Source organism: Corticium candelabrum, chromosome 20 (genome assembly GCF_963422355.1).
Source record: "Corticium candelabrum chromosome 20, ooCorCand1.1, whole genome shotgun sequence".
NCBI classification, from domain to species: Eukaryota; Metazoa; Porifera; class Homoscleromorpha; order Homosclerophorida; family Plakinidae; genus Corticium; species Corticium candelabrum.
In genome coordinates this window covers 4,492,746-4,519,774 of record NC_085104.1, presented here as the reverse complement: position 1 = coordinate 4,519,774, position 27,029 = coordinate 4,492,746, and the positions used below count along the sequence as shown (strand labels likewise).

Sequence of the window (27,029 nt, the reverse complement as noted above, 5' to 3'; positions counted from 1 at the left end):
GACATCGCAGAGGAGAAGAGATGGGTTCACAACACTGAGCAGAGATGAGAGATGGGAACTACCACCGAGCACTGCTACCCAAAAGGAAAAATGAAAAACAAGAAAACACCTACAGACACAAAACAACAAAGAAACAGAGACAAATCCAATGCATCGAGCACCCACACCTCCCACCACAAACACACCCATTTTCTGCAACCCACAGTGCCCCACAGAACAACAAAGAGACACACCGAGAAGATAGACGATCCTTCACCAAGACAGGACGACGAGAAGAGAGACAAGACGACAAGAAGAGAGACAAGACAACAAGAAGAGAGACAGAACAAGTCGCACATCCTATGCTTTCATATATAGTCTGCATGGAATTTGAAGACGGGCTCGTGATGTCTGCAGGAGAAGCAACACACAGTCCATGGCACCGTCATCAGCAAGATGGTCATCGTACTAGGCAAGAGAGACAACCAGCGGAAATTGGATGTGTACTAGTTGAAGTACACATATTGCCTCGATCTTCCACACCATCGAGGTGGACGCTGACAGCAAGTGGAGATGCCGGACAGCAAGGAGTTTCGAGCCTACCTCCGATACACATATACACAGAGAGGTAAACTCCTACTTTCAAACTCTGTTGAAGAGCAAACCGACTCATCCTCGCACTCGCCATCTATATGGTTTCGCCCCCAAACCTTGGGACACCCAAGAACTTCCACATGGTTCCCGTCCAAGACAAAGAAGGCGTCGTAGAGGGAGAACCCATAGACGAATGACAGACAAGCAAGTACCGACTGTGTGGAACGTAGATGTAACCTAAGGTTAAGTTCAGAAAGGGTATCACGATGTCTGCAAGACAAGCAACACTTCCTAGTTTGCAAGAGATACTAGGCGATAGAGTGGACATATCGACGACAGGACAACGCGACTACCCCACCCCACAAACAATAGTTCGCCTTGATATGGCCATCCTCAAAGATATCGTACAAATGATAGGATTGCACATGCTACGTCTCTCTGCGAAAAGTAGTAGAGATCTCACGATGTCCACACAGCAAAAAAGGAAATGGATGCTGGATGCACTGTTGATGTATAGGACTCAAATTCGGTGGACAGAGCAGCGCTGCCATACCTTATTGCACAAGATTAACAGAGAGGGGAAAAACACACCCACAAAGTCCATTTTAAAGGAAACTAGTAGAGGTAGCAAAAGGTTAGAGACTTGCAATTCGAAGACATGTACTACCCACTCCACCAGATATAACACCCATTCTGACAGATAGGTGGAAAGGTTGGAGACTTGTGACCCTATCAAAAGAAATGTACTACTCCTACATCAAAAAAATATTGCACCCACCAAAACAGATACTGCACCCACCACAACAGATATTGCAACACTTTTGCTCTACAGCAAGACATTGGACAACATATCTTGATGAATTCATCTACTTCGAGATACAAAATATGTAACTATATATAGCCTACTTCTATTTCAAAGAGGATCTCTACTTCAAAAGTGCAACTTGAAAATGTCTTCTGGAGAAACAGTAGCAACAAATACGCAAGTAGTGGCCGACAATAGGATTTCCATAACCTATCCCTAGGCTGCAAGACATGCTACAACAGTGGAGTGGAGTTCACCCCATCGAGACATTGGACATATCGATCTTTGCCACAAACACGCCGTAGGGTTCGATGCCATTGTCTAGCTGTTCCCATGTTTCCAAGAAACTGCATTCATGACTTTTCAATCTGGCGATAGTGCTTCGTATCGCAGATCTTGCATCCTTTGTGGGTAGTACCACGTGTAGGATATGCACCCTGATGTTCCGTTTCATGCCTAACGTGTCTTGGAGATCGAGAGCTGTGCATATCTTTGCCAAGAGATACTTCCTCAAACTTGGACCGTGTCTCCTATTGTTGACAAACACCAACAGATCCACGAGAGGAGGAAGGTGGGTGCCTCCTTGGTGCCCGGCGCAGTAGTCAACCTTGGATATGTCAGAGAAGGATTGTTCTTGTATGCGTTTCCACAAGGAAATGCTCGGCAAGATTCTTCTTGTCACGAATGCTCATGCCTGCAAATCTGGCCTGGATCGATGTACTGGTGGCGCCGCATCTTCTGTAGAGGTAGCATGGTTGGACATGGTTGCAAAGATTTTTTTCCCCGAGAAGGTCTTTTTTCCTGCTATATATAGGTCTACATGGTTTTCTTCGTTGGCAACCTTTGGTGTCGCTTGCTAATTGTGTCTCAGTTTGGTGTGTCTCTGTCGATGCTTGCCCACTTCGATATCCCATAAACTGGGGGTGGGAGGATAGCCATAGGTAGAGGACATGCCAGCAGGTGGAAGTATTTGTCCTATTGGAGGAATGCCAGGTTGAAAAACAGGACCGCCGAAACTACTCCGCCAAAGAGGGATGCCGAAACAAAGGTTGCCAAATAGAGGTTGCCAAACATTTTCATCCCCCCTCTTGAGTCAATGACCTTGTACAACCTCTACTGAGACTATCTCATGCTAGCACTATTAGCATCCTATAATCCTTACAGAAGGTACGCCAGAACTGGTAGTCTATATACTACTTCTGAAACAGGTGCATAAATTCAGAATGCAGACCAGACATTGTCATGTTTGATGTTGAATTGGAATCAAATATACTTCTCACTCTGCTGGAAAGGCAGGTGCTGCAACATTTCAAAAGAAAATTGGAAAGAAGACTAAACATGAATTAGGCTACCTAAAGACTCAACATTGAACATCATCTCTTTAGTCCTACAGCAATTGGAAACATGGGGACAAGCTAGTCAGAAAATTCTCAACAAAACTTGCCAACCAATCAAAAGATGAAGCAGAAAGATCAAATGCAGCAGAATTCATAGATTTCCAAGAAAATGACTGTCAGTTCAAATACAAAAGTGCAATGCACAAGAGATTTTTAAGAAACTGTCTGGACTGTGCGATAGACCTGACATGCTTGCAGTTCTCTAGCACTCAGGTCTTCCCACATTAACTTTCTTGCATGCAACTCTTCTAGCTACAGCCATTCTGCTTATTACTAAAATGTAAATTAGTTTGATCAAAGAAATACATACAAAGACAGACAGACAGACAAACAGACAGACAAACAGATTGTTTTACTGACTTGAAACTTTAAAGATACAACAAGCAAATCTTCAAAGTAAATAAATCCACCTCAGTCCATTACTCTCTTAATCAATTCTGACCTAATTCTGAATATCCCTATCACTAAATTTGTCTATCTTTACTTGACCAAACAGACAGACAGACAGACAGACATCGGTAGATGAAGTTGGCAAACCTAACGTTGTTGAGTTCACAGTTTTGGAGTAAGAGATTTTCAATACAACTGCAGAAATGTAATGTAAAAGTATTATAAGAAACTTTTATAGCTTGAGACTGAAAACGTGAGCGCTGAACCATTCAGCAACCAGTTTTCAGTCATTGACTAGAAGACTTTAGTTTTATTTAATTTAGATTTCATTAGTGGTTGTGTTTTATCTCATCTGTTAGATTATATTGTTTTTAGATTACTTATTAGTTGCGGACTCGTAAATTTTGTGATTTAGCAGCAATGTATGATAGTTTGATGTTGGAAAATACATGACAGACAGACAGACAGACAGACAGACAGATAATCTATTCTCATACAGATTCTACTTGCACATATGCTAGGATTTTTAAATACACACCAGTCCTTGCAAACAACAAAGCCATTAACTAATGGTCTTGACTTTGAATGTCAAAATCAAATAATCTATCTAAATCACCATGATTAGGTGCCTTCGTGCCCCACCTCCCAAAATGTTCTATCACAAGAGGAATAAATCTTGATACATATCCTCCTGGAACAAGCTCTTCTGAATATTTTTCATTTTCTCCTCTTCTCTTGTCGTGGCAGCATGACCATTTTCCTTGCTAGCCCTCCTAATAATGTCCTGACTCCACGGATGAGCCAGGGACACATCAAGATCCAAATTCTGTCCAGTATTTGGTCAAACATTGTAATGTCTGAACGGTCTTCAGTATTGATGTATTGATGTCTTGGTTCTGTTTGATAGGGAAGGTGAAGGTCAGACAGGCAATCACTCCACCCATTTAAGACTGTTTTGTGAGACCACACAGGTCCACCCCATATTTACAAGTTAAAAGATGGTATCTGTATTCATCCAAATCATGACCACAATCACACTGTTTAATCCAATTGGTGAAAGGTAGAGCCACTCCCAACCTCAGGTAAGACGCTAAAGAAAATTCATTTGTTTTTAAAGCATGTTTAGCAGAAGTGGGGATGACATCCAGCCATGCACCAGCCCCTTGTCCTTGCAGGGATCTCAACCGTGCTGCAACTCTATCAGACTGTGCTTGTATAATAATATCAGTAGCTCTATCACTGGCAATCTTTGTGGATAATCGATGCTGTAATTTCTTTGGATATAAGATAAAGTTATCAAGAGACTGTTGTTCTCCATCTTCGTGGTTTGACTTGGGCATTGGCGGTAAAGCTTGATAGAAAGAGGCCACAGTGGAGCCGATTATATACAGACAGACAGACAAACAGACAGACAGACGGACTGAAAGACATACAGACGCCTCTGATAACATTACAACATCACTCCACTGTGCTAAACCGGTTGTAAAAAATACTAATGACAAGCAGATTTCATCATACAGTCAAATTTCTTTTTTTCCTTGTTTCTTAGCTTGTAATATTACAACTAGACAACTGCCAGTGCCAACAGTTCACCTAACATTCCAAAAAATCCTTCTTACCGGCAGCCATTGCCCAATGTCACCAGAATGAAGCCAGCCATCTTTATCGAGTACTTCATGAGTCAGGTTTTGGTTTTTAAAATAGCCCAAAAAAACATTGGGACCTTTCATACATATCTGAAAACACAAAATAAAGTCTGCTTATGTTCTACATTACACAAATGTACACACACATACATAGTGACACTTGCTATACACATACCAAATGCAGATAGAGATAAAGAAACACAAACACAGACTGCGTATAACAAGGTGGTGTCATGCGGTGTGGTGTGGTGTGATGTGGTGTGTGTGTGTGTGTGCACACGTGCATAATCTTACTTCACCCTGATTGTTTTCAGCATAGTAGTCTAGCTCAGGAGCATCGACTAGTTTCACTTTGTTACATGGTGATGGAGGACCTACATTACCTAGAGTAGAATAAACAAATTATTGAGCCTGCAAAACACTCAAATCACTTAGCTCATTCAACTGTACAAGTTCTGTTGCTGTTGCTATGCTTTGCACAATCTTACTTTTGTTAAAAGTTAATTTTAACAAAAATTAACAACCAACACCCCTGCTTCCTGCATAATCTGTCTAAAGTCATTTCTAAAGACAAGACTTGTCTGTTTATTGATTCATTGATTTAAGTGCTGCCAGCATATTACAGGTTCTTTGACAGTTCAATAAGCCAGAAAGCGACACTATAATAATAGCATAGATTGTTGATTTGATACTGAGGATATCTGTATTAATTTTACAAAATTTTACCTAAATATAGAGTATATTTTCATACTGCTCAGTGATTGGACCACGCTAAGGGTGTGGCACATTCCTGGGCGTGACAGACAGTCACACATCAATCCACTTACATCCATTCCAGTCCAAAATAGCCAAAAAGTTTGCAATGAGTTAGCGTTGATATGCAATATACAAATTGTATATTTATATGATTAGTACTACTAGCACATAATTTGTGACTGCCTTTGCACTTGAACGTTGATCTTGGAACATCCAAATTCTCAATCATTCCAGAAGACAATTCACTCTTTACAGGAGAGGAAAGTGCCTCAGATTAGGGTACAGCAATCTTCAACATATGGCTCTGTAATGTGAGGGACAGCCAAAGAGTTTGATTTACAGTAGATAGAAAGTTCATTCGAGATTAGGACTTAATTCAAGTACGATTACTTGAAGAGCCATGATTGAAGTTCATGTGAAAAGACAAGGTAGAAGGTACATGATGGAAAGGAACCAACTTCGGTACAGTTTGATAAAATTAAGTGCGTAAGAATTTCTAAAGAGATGTCATCATGGACTGGCTGTATCCATTGCAGGATTTATTGACAAAGCAAGATGAGTTAGACAAGACCTCTACATTAACCAATTTAGAGCTAATGTCGGATCTCCACAAATGGAAATGCTGCTGCAATGTCGAAATACGACAAAAAACAAATGAATCACAACACTTTCACGAACACTACAATAAAATGTTCTCGAGTTTGCTGACCAATAATTCATTTACGACACACTAACGACTACAGTCTATTAAACATGGATGAAACAATGAGACAACATGACAGCCCTGCAAAGGTCATGAACACCGTTGTGGGGAGAAACAATACAAATAAAGCAGACTGTACCAGGAAATAGGCTGCACTGTTGCATCGGCGATTCGAGCAAGTGGCCACAAGCTGCCTGCCCTTGTGATCTTCAAGGAGCCAACTGGAAGTATTGAAAGTCATTTGACTGTTCCACATAACATGCTGATCACTTTAACCGCCCTAATGGCAAAACACTGAACAATAAACTGCATACAGAGAGCATCCCCAAAACCCCAGTTTGTGAGTGTACCACATTTTAAAGTTCCACTTATGTTTAAGATGAGATAAGAGAAAAGTGTAAACAGTAACAGAAATTTGGAATGTAGATAGTCAAAAAATAGAGAAACAGTAACATGACCAGAGAAATCACCAGCAGGTGTCACCAAAGCTGACAAGGCACAGCTGCCGAAGAGTGATATTGCAGAAAACTTTGACAACTCAGAGACAGGCTGGCTGATGGAGTAGAAGCAGACATAATTGAAGGAGGTTGATAGTAGAAAGGAGAAACAAAAAAATGACGAGAAGATTCACCAACAGTTGACACCAAGTTGACAAGGCACCACCGTTCAATAGGGATAATGCAGAAATTCTTGACGACATCAGAGACAAGCTGACTGGATAAGTATAAACTGAAAAAGGTTGCTAGTAGAAAGAAGAAAGAAAACATGATGAGAAAAATCACCAACAGCTGACGCCAATGTTGTTGACAAGGCACTGCCGCTCAATAGGGATAACGCAGAAATCCTTGACGACGTATATATTTATATAAATTATTTATAAAAAATACCCCAATACTCCAACTTCCCTCCCAGCATCTCTCCAAGTCAAGTAGGCAAATCCCATCTACGAACACCTAAAAATTCTAATTTCATACGTGCATGTAACATCTTGGCATTGGTTTACGGACAACTGTCCTAATGTAAGTTCTTGAAAGCTTGCGGAAACGGTATCCTGCTGGTTGATTATGTCTTTGAACATATTCCTCTCAAAGTGTTTAGAGTGAAAAATGACATGAAGCCCAGAGATAAAAAAAACTAGTGGATAGAATAGACCACCTGCTGAGGTAACATTGGCTTCATGCCTGGCATCTTTTTCACATTCTGCTGCTTAATTCTGCTGCTGCACCAGGACTGATCGCTGCTTTAATATATAGGAAGGCTGCAAAAAGTTACAGATTGTTAACATCAAAATATCCAGGTCGACATCCATGAAGTCTGGATGATACACATCTCCTGGTCTGCTTGAATCATAGCCTAAGCAGTTCTGTTCTTTTTTTTTTCTTACCTAAGCTTGGAATATTACTTCACAAAGAGCATTGTGATGTTGAACACGTAGCGGACCACTAGGGCAGTTGATTAGGTGATGACCAAATGGATCGATTGTAGCGTCACAGCAGCATAAAACAGAAGATGGTGGAAGAGGAAACATCGGAATGCCAAGCCATCCAGATTGCAATTACAAATTCATGTGGAGGAATGGTGAGGCCTAGATTGGGGTTGGGTAATGCCCGCAACCAAACCCCCGCACGGGTCAACAAAATTGTGTTCAGATGAGATTTGTCTCTTAAACTCCCATTTTTCATTAAGGAGTTGAAAACATTTTAATGTATCTGTTTCTGAATATTCTGCTGAGCTGTGCTGAGATCCAAAGAGTGTATTACAGGCAATTTCTCTTCAAGAATACTGTACGCTTCACTTTGCCTTGAACTTAAAAATCAGGACAAATACCTCATCAGCAAATTCGGTGTTCGTTTGCCTGCTTTTCTTAAGAAACTCTGAATCAACTTTTGGGTGGTACTGCAACTTCCCATGAAAGCATGCAGCCGCTGATGAGATTAGCACTTTTCTGAGACCCAGACCTCCTGTGCGAACTGGTAGTGTATACATACAATATACATACAATATACAGTCTGCGTCACAACTATGACACATTTCTGGTTTACTTGAACTATCTTTATAAATTTTACTAGTTTTGCTATTTATTAAGAAACCGTGCAAAAATTTTCTCATACAGCAGAAAAGCAGTCACAAGGGCTATTCCATAGTATGGCGCATCTGCGTTGAGAACTTTCCCATCATCAAATGAGTTGTGAAAGACAACACTGGGATATTCTGCCACTATACCGCTCCAAAATCTTACATGTCTCTTGCGCTACTGTATCAAAAGACTGGACACTGGGGAATGAATTCAATGCAGAGCTTCTCGTGGAAGACCAAAAAATTAGCTGAAAACCATCTAACAGCTTCAATTAATGAACATGATAACACAACAAGGAACGATGAATCAGCAAACAAACTTGCCCATCAGCTGACAGCGCAAGAAGGAGTGACCACAACAGTTGTCGTCAGTTCTTCCACCAGCAGAAAAGAACTCGATGACGCAAGCTAAAGCTACACTATGCCTAAGCTAGTGAAGCTAAAAAACAGACTCTGGGCGTTACAGTTCTTGATTGGCCCGTGAACTCCCAGATCCTGCATGAATAGAAAACCTCTTGGCGTCTATCAAGCAGCGTGTTGAGCTTCGCAGGCCTCAAAACGTTCATGAACTTGAAGACGCAATCCAGGCAGAGTAGCACTTTCTCACGCCTTGTGATCTGTTCCTGGGCCGTTTATGGAATGCACGTCTAGCCGAATGCTCCTTTGTCTAGAGCTACGGTAGCGAGGGAAATGCTATCAAAAATGAAAGGAAGACACAAGCTACTGATGCACACTCGTGAGTTTCCAAAAGTCTAGCAAACCTACAAGCATACACAATAGTTCTCTTCTATCTTAAAAATGTACGTGACCTGAAAAAACGGGTGCATTTCTGCTCACACTACCCATGGCCATGCCTCCAAGCGTAAATGTGTCAATAGTTTTGACGCAAACTATATATATATTTTTCCTTACAGGTCTCAATCAGGACCAACTCTACTTTCCAGTGCTAACCTGGCTATCAACATTCTTGCATTTAAAAAGCCACAATTTTACAAAAAGTTGCTGGTGCAAATTATATACATACATACATACATACATACATACATACATATATATATATATATATATATATATATATATATATATATATATATATATATATAGTGCTATAGATAACGCCGGTTCTGGACCACCGTGCCTGAGCTAGGTAGTCCAGCCTTGTCTCTGCATTTCACTTGGAATTTCCCACCAAAGTAGCAATGTATTCTGAACCATGTCGCCCATGTTCTAAGACTCATAAAAATTTCAGCAACCATGTAGTTCGGCTACCTTTTTTCTAGATTTCATATGCAGTGTTGCGCATACACATAGTATGTATATAATTTGGGCTTTCCAAATCTATGTTCAGTCTTGTGTTGTGTTACTGAAGAGCACACATAGGTCATCACAGTGGTGATAGGAAGAGTCACTAATTAATGGTAATGATATGATATGATATATTTGATTCACACCAACATAATGGTGTAACAAATCAACCAAACAAAATAATATTGAACAATAATATTGAAGAATATGGAAAGACTCAGAGTACTGTGCCATGATGCGTTGTTTGCAGTTGTTGGGAGATATTGAAATGTGGGTAAACCTAGCAGAAGTGCCTGGAAAAAGTTGAGTACGTAATATCAAGAAATTAATACTTTAATTGGAAAAAAGTTTGAGAACGGAAAGCCCAGCAACAGCCAGATAAAGCTCTCACTACTTATTTGTTTTGGTTACAACAGATGTCAGCCTGTGCATTTGCAACTGAATAAAATTATACCTCTGTACCTCATTCAGTTTTGAGTTTTGTGAGTTGAAATTGAACAACAACCACCATAACAACAAAAAGAATTCTGAAAAAAGACTTTTGTGAACAACTTGACAACGCATGGTGTAATCAACACCACTTTTAGCCAGGCTGCCTACATACCAGAATTTGAACCTACAAACCTTACAAATAAACTTGTCTGTCAATTTCTTAATTAATGTATGGGTGTAATGATGGCTGACCAGACACCAACCACTATTGTGATTGGTGATAAAATATAGTTCATTCCATCTAAACCAGTTTGTTTCATTAACATCCAAACTTTTTCATATATTCAAAATCACATTCTTTTGTTTACCTGGTGCACTGGCTATTGCAACAGTCAATGTTCCTGTAGCAGTAGTTTCTGTCTGTCCATAACCTTCAAGTACCTGAAACATTAACCAGCACATTCTGTGAAACCACCTAAAAGTCTCATCATCACATTGCACAATTTCTACATACATAGCAACCAATGACACATCGCCAGAATGCTAGAACATCATGTGGAACGGAAGAAGTTCCAGTAAGAATTCCCTTTAACTGTCCACCAAACATTTTCTGCAGCAAACAGATATACATAGCTACAAGAAAGAACCATTTTTCTGCATAGATAATCTGTGATTAGACGCTTTATTCATACTGTGTGAAAGCCACTGCGTTGTTGTAACTATGAAAACAAATGGTAGTGCGTGTGCATGTTTAGTATATCCAGCAAAAAGTACAGGTTATATGTAAATATTAGACAAAAGTCCAAATAACCTCGTAATTTTGACCATCCTTCATTAACTTGTAAGGTTTAGCCTATATGCTGTTGTTGCAGTAGTTTCTTGTGTTTACGTATTCCGTGTTTGTGTACCACAGCCCCTAGAGGGAACTACACCTAAGTAATCTGGTGTGATGGCAATATAACATAACGTTTATCATAACATTTGCCAATAGGTTGACATTGTAGCTATACCCAGCAAGGCAGCTGTTTAATTAATATACATTTTCCTGTTTAACAAAAGCATTAATTATGTAGTAATCTGCATGTGGATTTGAGAAGGTCGTTTCCAAAAACTTTTTATGACGCAAGAATATTCAATCCCAATGCTCCTTCTTACAAGTCTTCTGCAATCTCTTCCTGCTGCAAACTCCACAAACAAGAGAAGAAACATTGCTATGAAGAAAGGGTGAAACGAATACAGCATGCCTCTTTTACTCCCCTGGTGTTTTCCTGCATGTACAGGAGATGCGAGCACTTAACTTCAACGTTTTGAAAAGACTAGGGTCTCTACTGTCTCTGAAGCAAAACTTTGTCTACAGTACTTCCATCAACTGGATAAGCTGTCGCATTGGCTTTGCCTTATTACGTGCATCCATCATGTGTCTCAGAGGCTGCAGAACAAGAACACCTATCAACAAAGACAGTCTTGGCTTCGGCTGAGAGTAGACTACCTTGCAGTAGTTAAATTTTGAATTAAATGTGTGTTTAATGTAATCGTTTTGCGTACGTTGCGTAAGGTACCTTTGCTTAATTATTTATCTTGCATGATAGAGTTTGATTTTCAAATACACCAGTTCTTGCTGCTGCTGCTGCTGCTGTTGCTGTTGCTGCTGCTACTACTGCTACTACAAGAAACTTGACTAATCCAACTCACACATCCAATGTTGAGTTTAAGTCTTCTTGTCGTATCACAGCACCATTAGCAGCTCTCATAATACAACAAGAACAGTGCTACAATGTGGCTGTCGAAGCTGTTCAGAAAGAAAAATCTGCCACAAAATTTGAAAAACGGGCTTCTCAGAAACAAGCTTTAGTAGAGATAGAAGCTAATTGCCCAGCATCTATGAAACGATGCGTTGAACTTGCCTCTGAAAAGAGTGCATCAAATTGGCTACCCGTTTTACCGGTTGAAGAACATGGTTTTCAATTGAGCAAAGAAGATTTTTGTGATGCTTTGTGCATGCGCTATGATTGGATGTTACCAAATCTACCTTCAAAATGTGTCTGTGGATCTGCTTTCAACGCTGACCATAAAATGGCATGTTCTAAAGGTGGTTTTCCGACGCTAAGGCACAATGAAATTAGTGATATAACTGCCAATCTTTTGACTGAAGTGTGTCATGATGTAGCGATAGAACCGATGTTACAACCTCTGACTGGAGAAAAGTTTCAGAAGAAAACAGCGAACATGTCTGACGAGGCTAGACTTGATCTTTCAGCAAGAGAAGTCTGGACAACAGGAGACTGTGCATTTTTTGATGTAAGGGTATTTTACCCAAACGTGCGCTCCAATTGTCAAGGCTCTTTGAGATCAGCATTCAACATCCATGAATGTGAGAAAAAACGTGAATATGCGCAGCGAGTACTGGAAGTGGAACATGCCAGCTTCACTCCGATGGTTTTTTGCTCTCCCGGTGGCATGGGCTCTGAAACTTCCACCTTCTACAAACATCTTGCCTGAAAAGAAATATAGTTCAGTAATGGAACTTCTGAAATGTCGGATCAGTTTTTCTCTAATAAGATCTTCTGTATTGTGCATTCACGGAAGTAGATCAGCCAAGCACAGGCCTCTAAAAGGTTATGATATGAATTTAATCAACAGTGAGGCTTGCCTCACTAAGTAGATTGTGACATTGACTTAAATAGGTTTGTTTAATGGATTGATATGGTGTTTTGTATTGAGTACCATTGTAGCAGCTTTTGTAGTATGGATATGACCGGTGGATGCTCTTGCTGAATAAAACTACTACTACAACAACTACTACTACTACTAGACTATACTGTGACATTGTTGCTATAAATCTATTATGCATTTACACTTTAAACTACGCTTAGAAATGTACTCTACACTTATGTAGAACAGCATTGTGTTTTCTTGTAATGCAACATAGAACACTTGCCTTTTTCTACTAAATTTATCAGCAATACATGTTCAATCTTAGTTTCTATTTTCAACAACCATTGCATAGCTTATTCAGATATTTAAATTATGTACCGTATCTGATAAAAGTTTGATTAATCAAGCAACAATACTGTTTTAATAGCTTTCTTTCTCCCATTAACAATTTTTGACTTGTCTTGAACTCAATTAATACTCTGCCAGTAACTAAACTTATTTTCCTGTAATTTCTGCAAGTCTAACAGCATTTTCAGCAAATCTAGTTCGATATCATTATCAACTGTAACAAACAGATACACATATTTCCTCACTAAACTCAACTGAAACTTCAAGACCACATGTGTGGCTACAGCTGTTTTCCCATCACTAAAAAATGTTTGAATTGAGGGCACACTAAGACAGCCATTCAAGTTTATAGCCATTAGAGACCTGTCCTATGCAAGTTGCTGGTTTCTGTACCATCTAAAGAAGCTAGTAGTTGTTAGTAAAATAGTGAATGTGTGCCACTGTGTGTGTGTCTAACAGCATTCGTGATCAGCTGTGACGATTTTGTGTTCATAACAATCTATCGTCTTCTTTGTAATTAAAGTAAGGACTATAATATATGGTTTCAATAGTCTGCTCTAAACTTAGCAAGAAACTGTCTCAAAAATCCAGTTAACTATCTTGACCAAAAGTCTTTGTTTATTTTTACCTATAAATACAAAATAGGGTGCAGTCTAAAGAGAAAATAAATAAAGTGATAAACTCGTAACAATATTACCTAAATATTTCTCATGCACCACAAACTCACCTGAATAGAGCGAAACATGACGACGTCCCAAAAACCATTATTCCGTACAATTCCCCTACAACAAACTGAAATCATGCTTACATTGATAGTCATATTACATCTAGGTAGCAAGTATTTATGGCATCTATTAACTTCAAGACCTACAAGATAATTGACCAAACTGGAGGCAAGGTCCAACTATCAAAGGTATAATCATGAGATCAAGATGTAATGCTGCTAGTTAGCTGTCATGAAAGCTGAAGGTTATCAGGTATGTCTACCTAACCTTGACTTGTGACTAGCTTATTTTGCTTTTCTAATCATGCTCATTCCATTGAATCTATATAGCGTAGGCATCTGCTATAGTTAATTAAGTCTGTTTGGCAGCATAGCACTCACTAATGACTAAATCGAAAGAAATGAGTAGCCAGATGTATTAATTAAACTACTGCAGCTGTACAACCAAATGAGAAACACTAACATTAGAATCTACATTGCAACTGTAATTTGATAAGTATGGGTATAATAACTCGATCTTCCTTACTATTACATGTACTTTTAAGACTCACAAAGACAATGTTTACAGATTTATTACAATACTCTGTATTTAGATGTTCACAATCCGTCTTCTTTGGGCGTATTCGTTGGAACCTTTCTAGAAACAGATAGAGTGGAAAGGCCCGCTAGAGTGTTCAATTGAGCACCTTTCTTTTTCTGGATAGCAAGAACAGTTTCCCAAACCTTTCTGAAAAGGGATAGACTGGAAAGGTATTTACGCTGTTTGATTGGTAACTTTTATGTTTCTGAAAAAGGATAGAGCGGATACACTTTCTGACCTATCCTACCATCAGTACAGATACAAAGGATAGAAAATGCACCTATAGACATGTAAAACTTGCGTCCATAGCTTCAAACTTCCAAATCAACGCATTCGCTTAGCCTAGCATTTCCAGACCAGTATTTGCGCATATTCTGGATTGCCCGGGCCAAAGTTTCAAAGATTGGCAGCTGATTTCTCATGATCGGCAGAACAAACTCCCGAAGAGTTAGTAGACATTCAAACAGGTGAAAAAGTGGATGCTATGACAAAGAACACACACACATGGGGTGATTCTGATACAAAGGCACTGATTCTCCTATACGCCAAATTTGCCAAAAAAATTAGAAATCCTTCTTTCAAAAGAAGAAAATATGGAGACAGTCGCAGCTAGAATGCACGAGATGTCATTTTCTGTTACTGCTCTTCAATGTGAGGGACAGTGGATATCTCACAAAAATACTGGGAAGTAGAAGACCACAACTACCAGACTGGCAAGTCCATACATTTGTCATCAGTTGATGTTCGTAGAATTGTGGCTTCTATAGGGAGAGATCGAAAGGAATGGAGGTATACCAGACAAATGGCAAAAATTTACGGTCATAGGTCAACTGTCCGACCAGTGGCTACTATGAGTAGTTCAGGAGAAGGAGACCACGCTAGATCACCTTCTCCATTAGAAATTTCTGATACAAAGGCACAGCTCTGACGTAAGATTGCTCTGAAGATTGTACACCAACTCCATCAAAGAAGGCAAGCCGATCAGCGCAAAGTGGTAGAGAGACTACAAAGGAAAGTTTTATGAAGATGATGATGACTTAATTTTAGAGGGGAACATGAGAGGCAACACCAAGAGAAAATGAAGATGCTGGCAAAGATGCATGAGGACAAGAAGGTTCTAGTTTCCGGCTTGCTTGATGCAATAAAGGGTAGTAATACACGTACGTCGTAGTATATAGTTTTGGAGATCATAGCTCGTACTATAACTTAGAGTATGTGTACTTTAATTGCTTACAGTATCTGTGTAAGGTATAAATATTTAGTACATTAACCGCGTTCATGAGAGTTAATGTACTGCTTGATTGATCACGTTTGCCTACAGCTCCAAAGTCCATACCACATAAATATTCAATTTCTAAGTCATTTACCTCTGTGTCTTGCTCTATCATCCTCACCAAGAAATTCTGCAGTATCCTTGTCATGAGACAAACAGATATTGTGCAAAACACAAGAGGCAATAATCATCGTCGGAATCTCTTTAACCCTTGTGACATCAACAAATTTCATCCTCCTCCATCTTTCTTTTAGCAACGAAAACGCTCTTTCGATTACCATTCTAGTTGCGGAGTAACAGTAATTGTAATTTCTATCTTCCTGTTGCATGTGGCCGTAGTCTTTGTATGGTGTCAAAAGCCACGTATTGAGAGGGTATGCTGCATCACCTAGTATGTGGGTTCCTTGCATGGGAAACATGTCTCCTGGATTGGATTGTATCCAAACAAATAGATCGGAATTCGTCAAAACTCGTGCATCGTGCACACTTCCCGGCCAGCCACAATAGCAATCCAGGAAGAACATATTATGATCACAAACAGCTTGCAGTACCAGAGACGGAAATTTCTTTCTATTCATATAGCTATCTCTATCCTGACTAGGTGGTTTAATGGGTATGTGGCTACAGTCTATAGCTCCCAAACATCTGGAAATCCTTTGATGTTCTCGAACCCTCTTCGTATTCTTCGTACAAGATCCCAAGTCTGTGCTATTGCCCAATCAAGTGAAATTCAGAACAAGTCAGGAAGCATGTAGTCATAGAAAGCTCAACGTTCAGGTCAGTGTAGCAACATTCAGGTGGGCAAAACTATTAAAATATATACTGTCGGTCTTTCATTGTATTTAATTAAGTAATTAAATTTTTAATTATTTTAATTTTAAATTTAATTAATTAAATAAATAAAAGTAAAATTAAATCTTGAAATTCAGAAATTTAAATAAATTAAAAATTAATTTTGGGTAGCGTCTTTGAGTGTATGTTGTTGAGTATGGGTTCTAGTGGGTTGAAATATTATTATTAGTAATTAATTATATTATGTAGTTAAAGGCATTGATATCAATAAAGTTGTTGTGTTGACTTAAGTAATAATATAAATTATTTGCATTTTGCCGTAGTTCTAGATTACTTTTATGTTTGTATGTGTATATGTATGTATTGAGTACTTAGTTCGACTTGTACATGTTGCTCTTTTAATTAAACGTTGTGTATGCTCATGCATGCCTGCTTGCACAAACTCGGGGTCCAGTGAAATCCATGCCCTCAAGACTGGACTCTCAGTTCTCAGTTATCGTCTCTTATAAATACTTAAATGTATAGAGAGAAGAGGAAGGAAGGATGAGAAATGTGGAGACTTACGTATGCAGTATGGCATGGATCAGGCACGACCAACTGCATGTTTTTATTCATGACTTTCGCAACTCTTGCAGACAGAAAGTGTGTGCTGTTGATTGTCTGTGAATGCATTCAGTGGTATTTGTAAATGCTAAGTCTTTATCAGGAGATAGTAGAAACATAAGCAATTTATGAGTGACAAAAAGTGTGTGGAAAGTGAGACTGTAATACCAAGTAGACACTTCATACGAGACTTGTACAACTTGGGATCCACGAGGCCATTGGATTGCAGTGTGTCGCAGATAAAATGATACACATATACAAATTTTCCATACGAAACCATGCACTGTGACTCAGCAACACCAAACCGATCAGAAAGCTGACGAAACGTTTCCTGAGTTCCCAGGCACCATAACGTTATCAGTAATTGATTTACTACTGGTATTGCAACTTTTCCTCCACAACTTCTATCTAAAGATAGCTCCTTCCAAGTGCTAGCCTTGTGCACCAACACGTCAAACGTTGATCTACTTAAACGGAAATGCCTCTGAAAATCCTGATCATAATACAGTGGAACTACTTTCTCGGCATAACCTAGAATGCAAGGCTTGCTGTCTTCCCTGGTCCACAAAAGGGAGCCAAGTTCCATCAAATCATCCAGGAAATCTTCTTCATTGTCAAATTCTTTGATATCAGCAAAAATCCATTCAAGAACGGAGGTCACAACAGAAGTATACAACGCTGCCATCTATCAGAGAGTTAGCTGAAGGGTATACTGGCGTCATGACTGGATAGGTAAATGAACAGCCTACCGGCATGGTAATGCATCTAATGTACAATAAATTAGTCTTACGTTACCTCACTGACATTGCTTGTGTTCTCTAGTCAATAATTTTACAATTTTTATTTAGAAAGAATGCTACGCATGTGCATATAGCTCTGTTACCGCCTCGTCTATCTCGTTTCGGAAAGGTTCTGTTCGATTGGTAAACGTGCCCGGTCTCTTTCCACTCTATCCAACCTAACCTTTTCCAGAAAAAGATAGTCCCAAGTGAATACGCCCTTTATGAACCCAGAATGTGTCAAGGTGATAAAGGTGGTTTACATCTCTCTTTTAAGAAATTCTGTACAATGTAGCCTAAAGTTATAGCTAAAAATTATATTTTACTATCCCAATGTTATAAAATCACAGCACGGAATCTTCCTGCATGCATATTGAATTAGAACAATTTGCAAACATCACACTCAATTACAAACAGGCTAAGTCGCGTTGCCTGTTTTTATATATTTATAATAGGAAGCCTATACGTAGTCTCGCTAGACTAGGAATTAAGCCTATACCTACTCAATGATTTTAGATTTATCAACTTCTGAGTAACATATGTGGTAAATTAATCATGTTAAGTAAGCATGTGACACCACTACGATGTAATTGCACATTCTTCACAAGTACTCAACACCAACTAAAACAGTAGCAAATCCAGGATTTACTTAAAGGGAGGCCTAGTCTAGAAGAATAATGACACACCCATGCATTCCAGAAAGAGCAACATTTGAACAAGCATGATCATTCAACGCAAATAATTGCATTATTTTGTAGCCAGTTTCTAGCTTGCATGCATGCCAACTTAGTACATGTATACAGTACTGTACTAGACAGTGTGTACTGCGTGAATGCGTAAATTGGCTTAGAGTGCACGAGAGCTCGGCAAATTGCCGAGGTCACATGTACTTTAAACTAAATCGTATATTACTACAGAGAATGAAAGAGGAGGCCCGGACCCCTTGGTCCTCTGCCTGGATCTGCCACTGTAAAATAAAAAATATTTCACAAGTATGCAGTAAGCATAAAATTAAACTTGAACCTACTTACATATATATATATATATATATATATTTTTTTTTTTTTTTTTTTATAATAAATTTTTTTTTTTATTTTTACTTTTACATTTAAACAGAACTAACTACCAAATTCTACACTACGCTACGGTGGGTATATCCCAACTATCAATGTCCTGTACTTCAAGTTGAATTCTTCTGAACAACATCCTTGCATTGTATTTCCACAACTGTACCGAAAGTTGTTGCGTCAAATTCTGGAAAGCTTGATGGAATCGAATTCCGCTGACAGCTGAAGTTTTAGATGCAATAGCTTTTAACGTTTTAATGCTGAACGGAGACCAGAAACCCAATGTTTCCAATACCAAGGGGTAAAAAAGACCACCTGTTGCCAGAACGTTTGCTTCGTGACGTGTGTCCTTCTGTTCTTCACCTGCTTCAGCTGCTGCCCCAGCCCTTACTGCTGCTTTTGTCACGTACAATGGCTGCAATGAGTTTCTGACTGTTATGTCGAAATAAGCTGGTTTGCCCTCTAAAAAGTCAGGATGAAAAACATCACCTGGACGACTTTCGTCACTACCACTGCATCTCACTTCCTTTACCACGTCTTTATTCTCAACTAATAACGCCTGGAAAATAACTTCTGCCAATGCGTTGTGTCTTCTGGTGCGTTCTGGACCTGTACCACAGCTGATGAGGTGATCTCCAAAAGGATCGATGTGTTGACGACAAGTGCACAGGATCGAAGTTGGAGGAGAGGGAAACATCTTAATCCCTAACCAGAGCCGTATAGAAATGACAAACTCATGAGAAAGCATGGAAAGGCCGAGATTAGGGTTTGGTATTGCCCTCAACCACGCTCCCGCATGGGGTGTACTGATGGAATTTAAACGAGCTCTGTCTCTCAAGCTGGCATTGTTCAATAAACAATTGAATAAATCAGCATCGAGTTTTGATTGAATTTGTCGTTGAGTCGAGTTGTTGAAATCTAGAAGCAAATGACTGTGTTCGTTTTTCAGAAAGGAACAACTCTGAAGATAACTTTCAGATTCTTCCAATAGCAGTGAAGTCGGAACGTGTACGTTTGTTGAGGCCAGAGAATTACAAGCTTTCCTAAGGAAATCTTGGACTAACAATTTTGTGGAATTACAACTCCCCACGTATGCAGCTGGTGCAGACTTGACTGCTTCTCTCAAGTATATATATATATATATATATAATTACATTACCACCCTGTAGATGCTCAATCACTTCCATAATAGCATAACATATATGCATGTTTGCATCAACTTTAGTGTCTAGCACAATGACACAAATACATGCTGTACATGTATGGTACACTATCATTTCTATTGTTATTTTGATTGCAAAATTTAGCACAAACAGACCAATTACCTTATGTTGCCCTAGATATAAAATGTGGACATGTACTGTACAACATATAGTTACCTCGAAATTTCCTTTTTCTTGAAATTTAGAGCCAATTGAAACAGCATTTTGCTAATCTTGTTTTTCCTGTTAACTTTACTCATCACCTATACTAGCCCAATTAACTGAAATAACTGCACTTTTGTTTTCAAGAAACATATGACAAGAACCTGAGAATGAATATGACATAGTAGACGTGGAACTGCCAAAAACAATGTCGGCCTAAGACAAAACCAATTGCTGACTCCAAATAGTTGCAAGCAACCTGACAAAGCAAACCGAAGAGTTTGTATGTCATCCATCAAAAACCTAATGTCACCCTGAAAGAAACCAATTCTGCCTCCACCTTGTAAAATTGTCGACTGTAAAGAGAAAATTAACTATACAGTAGTATCATCTACAAACCATAACCAACTTAATTAAAAGTATGACTAGTGTGATCTGGTTGTGTCAACTTTAATAATACAAATTCAAAAGCATGACAATCCCATAAGAACAATACTGATAAAATTATCGCAATTCCAAAATTCTATTGCATTGTTGACATAGCCACAAGTATCAAGACTTCATGACCTAGATAATTGTTAAACTTTCTTGAAAATACTTAAACATTAAAACTGTTCTTTGATAAAAAAAATTGAATTTCTTAGTATGGTCATGTGATACCACCTTAATTAAACCAAATTATAATGTTTCAATGCTTAATTATCTCGCATGTTGCTTTATCTAAATAGAATGCCTAAACATGCAATAGCAGTAGACATCTAATTTGGAATGCAATTTTCACATTTCATAATGCCCACTCTTCGAGCCTTGTTCACAATGCTTGTAGTACTGAAAAACCTGGTTAATCCGAGCCTTGCTAATCCGAATCCTCAGTAATCCAAACTACATTTAGCGCTCTGCCTTGAGTACCCAGATCATAATAAAATTACAATGTAGCCTGATCCCAGGTTGCTGGCGCATTAAAGCAAGTATCTACTAGTCTTCAGCAAATGCGCGTATCTGACTATTTTAAATCCTGATTGTCACAGTATTTAGAAGTATGTAGCCTTTGCAGCTTTGTTGTTTACCACAAACAGACATATGAAGACATATGTAAATGCACCAATCGCTTGGGTGTCTGAGGTGACGTCTGGACCTTCACGGCTAATACAAACAACTTCACTAAACTGAAAAGAGTTTGGCTGACGACTGTTCGGATTAGCAAGGTTCTACTGTAACAAAAACAATTTTACCAGTCTTTGATAATTTCAGCAAGACTTTCAATTTTCATCTAGTCCAATGACTTGAAAAATACCAATTAGCAAGTGCATGAGCATCGTCATAAAGACTGTACTATAAATTTGGAGATGGCTCTCACAAAGTTATACCAAGATTCCTTGTACTTGTATAACAAGCAAGCAAGCATTTACACTTCATAACAAAAAAGCAGAATATATTCAAAATTTTTGAAACATCTGTTGATACTTGTTGTCTAAAAACTATTGTTGACTAAATAATTCTACTGACCAATGCATCCCCACTACACAGCCACATTATGTATCTACCTGTCTATATAACGTTGTATAAATAACTAGTCATATAATAAACACACCATATGCATTGTGCATAAATTCAAAGGCTCCTAGCAAATAATTAGAAACAATACAATTTCATTTCTTTTCGGTCTTCTAATTTCTTTGACTGACATAGTCAAAATCACTACATTAGTTAGTCACTTAATTGTCACCAAACAACACTTTGCCACATCATACTCTTCTTCACTGAATACAACAACAGAATTTGTATATTTATTCTGAGTAAACTAGCCTCAAATGATAATTAAGTTATACATAACGATGATGACTTGCATGTACAAGTCAGTGACAACCCGTCAATGCCCTCTACTTTTAGTATGTTTCCTATGATAAGCCAAATGTACACAAAGATGAAATATTGGCGGGAAATTTATTTTGGTGGATTTTTCAGTGAACACCAACATAAAATCCGCCATTAATTTAGCTACCGTGATATGTTGACGTCATCACCCACGTGGATTAATAAGGTACGTCACATGGATGAGGCCACAGGACGGTAACTCCTGCTTGACGTCTGTTGTGCCTATCATATACCCTATCTGTCTAGCAGGGAGGTTAAATAGATCGTGAGGTTGTAAAGCTATGATGAAGTAGGAGTCATGCAGGTCATGTTCTTTGCAATGACACAGGTATTGTTAATCAATACAGTAGTTGGAGACGAGTAAGTTAGGAAAATGTGATGGCCACAAACGCAGCTGTCATTTGCAAACTCCTCCATGACACTACAACTTAACTAGTATAATGGATAGGAAATATTGAGTCGTACTTATATCAATTATTAAACAATGTCCAACCCCAAAATAAAATCCATGATTTTTCCGTCAATTTCTTAGCAAGCCGCCAAATAAATTCCCGCCAATGTTTCATCTTGTACCCAATAGAAGTATTTAAAAACCAAACTACTCCATTCTAAGCACACAGCATACATACACACTTCAACAACTCGTTCCATTATGTGAGCCAATGGCAAATACGAAATGTGAACATCACTAGGTTTAATGCTGAAGACTTGAACACTCTACAATTCAATAAGAGAAAGCTGCAGCAAAACGTACTACACTAGCTCACAAGCAAACTGCAAAAGCACCTCAACTTGAAGTAGAAATGCTGCTGCACTAGCAACAAAATTACCATGAGATATCATTGCACCTTTGGGATCACCTATGATAAACATCAAACAACACAATATAGAAATTGTACATAAACAAATTTATTGTTCACAAGTCACATTGACACCATTGTTGTGTCATGAATAGAGTTTATAACAATGTCAAAAACAAACTCAGTTCTTGCATTCTTGTTTTATAAATACGAATCAATTCAGTTAGTTTGTGTGTGACCCATGTGTCATTCAGCAGAGTTCAATTGATATTGCCATCATGTTAGTATGTAATCTAGAAGTCGTATAACAACAAATAACAAGAAAACAGCTAAAATTGACTGATATTTGTATATCAGTCAAAAAATTTCATACCCCTACCAGCCGACATTTTAGAAAGAGTCCATAATGATGTACAGTCGCGTGTCACTTATTTGATACACTGGTTATCTGACAGGTCAAATTTGTCACGTGTGTGATCACGTGACTGGTCAGCTGTGTACCTACATGTACATCCACGTGTATGTCAGTTGTTTCTTGAAACAAGTTTGAGAGTAAGTTCAAGCGTTTCTTCTCATTGTATTCTACATCTACATTCAGTATACCTAATGTGAAAAAATGCCGTTTAGTATGAACAATAGTTGACTTCAGTTATCCAGCAGGGGTCCAGTCCCAAGGAGGTCGGATAAGTGACACACGACTGTATCTCCTTTCTTCATTGTCTCCATCTTCTTTCTCTTGCATTGTTGACTATCCCAGCCCATTCATAATATTTCTAACATCAGCAAATTACTTATTCATCTTTTAGCAATATTCTTCAAAATGGTTTATAGGCCAGCAATTCTAATACAGTCAGACCTCCTTATTCCGACAACGTTTGCCCTACTGGTCTGTTGGACTAATGCGCCTGTCAGATTATCGGTAACAAATACACAGTGACCAATAGAAATTGGTTTCAAGTGTACTCTCGTCAGAAAGTGAAGGTGTCAGATCACTGGGTGTCGGAATAGCAAGGTATGACTGTATCTGAAATTGTACATCCAGTCATGATAAAACAAACTGAGAATGACCCAATGTCGGGTCTAGCTATTGTAAACATTAAAAACGGCCAGGAAAAACAATTCCAATGACAGATACACTAGCTGCCAAAGCAAATTATCAAAACAAGTGTACGGTATACAAGTTTCATAAGTCCTACACAGTTTAACTTAATTGAGCAGTTCAACTTTCAAGTAGGAAGTTTGATAACTTTGTGAGTAGTTCAATAAATTTCAAGAGTGTTCACTAAATGAGAGTAATAAATCATGCTACCATACACTTGTTTGCAAAACAACTCTTCTGAGCTGGCATAAACAAAGCCGTACTTGTTTAATGTGTCGTTATGCCCCTCCATAATGGGCAAGTGGGGTCTTTACCCCCATCTGGGTGCCCACCAACCCGGCAGGTGAGCCCAGCGGGGTACATGTTTCCGTGTAGTCCATACGGCGATTTAGTGACAAAAGCTTTAACTACTTTTCATTTTATCTGACAATGGTATGTGTACAGCCTTTTATACTTGAAATGTCCACAAGTGTTTTACAAATTCAACCTTCCCTGGATCAACCACTAACCATCTACAACAATCAGTTACTAACAACAACAGTCAGTAACTGTATGATGTATGACAAAACGCTTCTTTGTAATCACAAAACAGTAACATGACTAAAAACTCTCTCCAACTAGAGTACGTCCACACATTTCAGTCTTAGTGCTTCCTTGCCAGCTTGGCTGCCTCATATCTTAGTCTGCCTCTTTCATAATTGACTTTCTCTTCATCATTTGTTATAATCAATGGTGGGACCTTAAGCGGTCTACAAGATATTATATCCAATGAAACAAATGTGAAAAATGCACTAGTTGTATGCTCTTTCTTGCCACTACGTAAGTTCTCCCGCATCACCAGCACTTCAATTATCATTGAACGTTGGCTTGTAAACAGCAGGCGCCCCAGCACAGTGACCACATCTCCCCTGTAAACAGGCCTGTGAAAATTGATGGCATCTATACAGGCAGTGACAACATTAGTATGACAGTGACGATATGCAACAATTCCAGCCACTGTGTCCATTAGCTTCATTATAACACCACCCAAAGCTGTGTTGTTGGGTTGAACACAGTCTGATGATCCTATAACTTGACTTAATGTAGATATTGATGAACTGACTGTGTGAGGTTCAGCTTTCTTACGAACATCTTCACTAATGCAAAACACCTCTTGCGGCTCCATTTCAGGGTGCTCTGCTCTGTCGGCCCTTTGTGCTAAATACAACCTTCGACCTTTTCCCTTCTCTTCATCACTCTGACCAGGTATCTCAGGTACGGGCATAACCTTCAGTGCCCCAGACTCTTTTCCTGATACAGTCACTGCCACATACCATAGAGTTGCTCTGTTTGTTACAAGTTTAGTGGTTTCAAACACATTCTCTGCATACACAGTGACCTCAACCATCAGAGACCGAGAAGAAGTGTATGCCACTACAGCGTCTAGCGTAGCAATGTTTCCTATGTGCATCGGTTTCATGAAATCTATGTGCTCTAATCGAACCAGAGCCGCGGTTACAGCAGCACTGTCGCTACCAACAGCATCAGCATCCTTCCGCATAGAGTTGCAGTGTCTCGTTGCAGATATCCATCCTGCCTGCTCAATCATCTGTAGTATTGTACCTCCATGAACGTTACCTCCAAGATTGGCATGATCCGGTTGCATAAGACAACTGATCTCAACTTTACTCGCCATTGTACGAACACCAAGACGACCAACAGGTCCCAGAGTCCTTAGAAATAGACGTATTGAAGACGAAAAGACGAAGCTAAGCATCTACTTCTGGTTGTACTTCTGTAACAGGAGCTCCCGAATGTACTGCTGTCATGTGACAGGACTGGCAGTCTCAGACCCTGATGTCTAGCTAGCTTCACTCTGTAGTTGTCGGCGCAAGTGGATTTCTGTTTTTCAGTAGTAAAGGTATACTAGTTGTACGGTATCCGTAGGCGCCTCGCGTTGATGAGTAACACGTCCAACAGAGTTTTCAGACCGTCTACTGAAATGCCGAGTCCTAGCTAGACAATACGTATTTGTTGAAACCCTAGCTGTCATGGAAGTAAACATGCAAACTTCCTAGTAGTTTAGATTACGTATTTAGGCCTGGTATAGGTAGTCGTCGTTTTGCGATCATCGTGATCAAGACAATTGAAATGTACAGTCTAGGTATGCACTCAGTTCCGTTGTAACGACAATGGTATGGTATTTACTGACATAGAAATTGATATCGGCAAACATTGACTATCAACAGTGTTAGATGCAGCACAGTGTAGTAAAGGATTGAAGTATGGGACGTGTGAATAGTTGACTGTAGGTGGCATTCAACTCCTGAAGGTGTTTCTTGGTTGTCACGTACACACAATCCCTAGCTACAATACAAAAGGATAGGGCGACGGAAGTTCATGAAGCTTTTTCGTCGCCGTTTGCTCACTTAAACGAATCGTTCTTAGACTCATCTGTAGTAGCCTCGGCCTCCCAGACCCGTGTAGCGCCGATACAAAATCGTCCTCCACGGGTCTGGGATGGTACCGCCTCTTCTCAATATATTGCGGTTGGTCCTAGGACCAGCATTAGTGTTCAGTTTCATAAATGCATACCTTTCCAATTTCGGCCGTAATACAAGAACGACGAAGACATGTCGCGCTAGAACATCGTGTCGCATCTTGCTGCACGGGTACCTTTGTGTTTACAGTAGCTACGGTTTTATCATTTGTGTGTTAGTAAGGAACGCGAATGGGACGTTAGGAAGCACTTTCTTGTACTAGTGGTGCCGCGGACGCGATCGGCATGTGTCTGATCGCCGTGAATCCGCTGCGAGTAGCTGCTAGTCGCGCGTGGAGCTTCGAATTCGCGACGAAAATTCGCGATGCGCGCATCCGCTGTGACTTGATCGTCTGGATTCGATGCGACTTGCCGCGAAATCGCGACAAAACTTCGCCGTGAATTCTCCGCAAGACTCTGTGTAGTAGACGTGATCATGAAGTCGCTGAGAATGCAGCTGGCTGGCTAG

General features: G+C 39.3%; 3 protein-coding genes across 3 annotated transcripts in view; all 3 read right to left on the bottom strand.

The window, feature by feature from the left end:
- Nucleotides 1–1,731: 1,731 nt before the first annotated feature.
- LOC134195430 (long-chain-fatty-acid--CoA ligase 5-like) overlaps nt 1,732–27,029 on the bottom strand; it is a 43,426-nt gene continuing 18,128 nt past the window's right edge. Inside the window, exons 9-19 of the mRNA XM_062664452.1 lie at nt 22,930–23,003; nt 22,777–22,860; nt 20,542–20,624; nt 20,433–20,484; nt 20,284–20,369; nt 13,814–13,868; nt 10,598–10,693; nt 10,452–10,524; nt 5,106–5,194; nt 4,785–4,901; nt 1,732–1,908 (exon numbers count right to left, since the gene is read on the bottom strand). Coding sequence (XP_062520436.1) covers nt 1,732–1,908; nt 4,785–4,901; nt 5,106–5,194; nt 10,452–10,524; nt 10,598–10,693; nt 13,814–13,868; nt 20,284–20,369; nt 20,433–20,484; nt 20,542–20,624; nt 22,777–22,860; nt 22,930–23,003 — 986 coding nt within the window. The remainder of the gene's footprint in view (nt 1,909–4,784; nt 4,902–5,105; nt 5,195–10,451; nt 10,525–10,597; nt 10,694–13,813; nt 13,869–20,283; nt 20,370–20,432; nt 20,485–20,541; nt 20,625–22,776; nt 22,861–22,929; nt 23,004–27,029) is intronic.
- Nucleotides 18,735–19,953, bottom strand: LOC134195527 (uncharacterized). Its single transcript, XM_062664563.1, has one exon. The coding sequence runs from the start codon at nt 19,650–19,652 to the stop codon at nt 18,975–18,977; it is 678 nt and encodes a 225-aa protein (XP_062520547.1). The 5' UTR covers nt 19,653–19,953; the 3' UTR covers nt 18,735–18,974.
- LOC134195526 (cytosolic acyl coenzyme A thioester hydrolase-like) lies at nt 24,440–25,828 on the bottom strand. Its single transcript, XM_062664562.1, has one exon. The coding sequence runs from the start codon at nt 25,796–25,798 to the stop codon at nt 24,686–24,688; it is 1,113 nt and encodes a 370-aa protein (XP_062520546.1). The 5' UTR covers nt 25,799–25,828; the 3' UTR covers nt 24,440–24,685.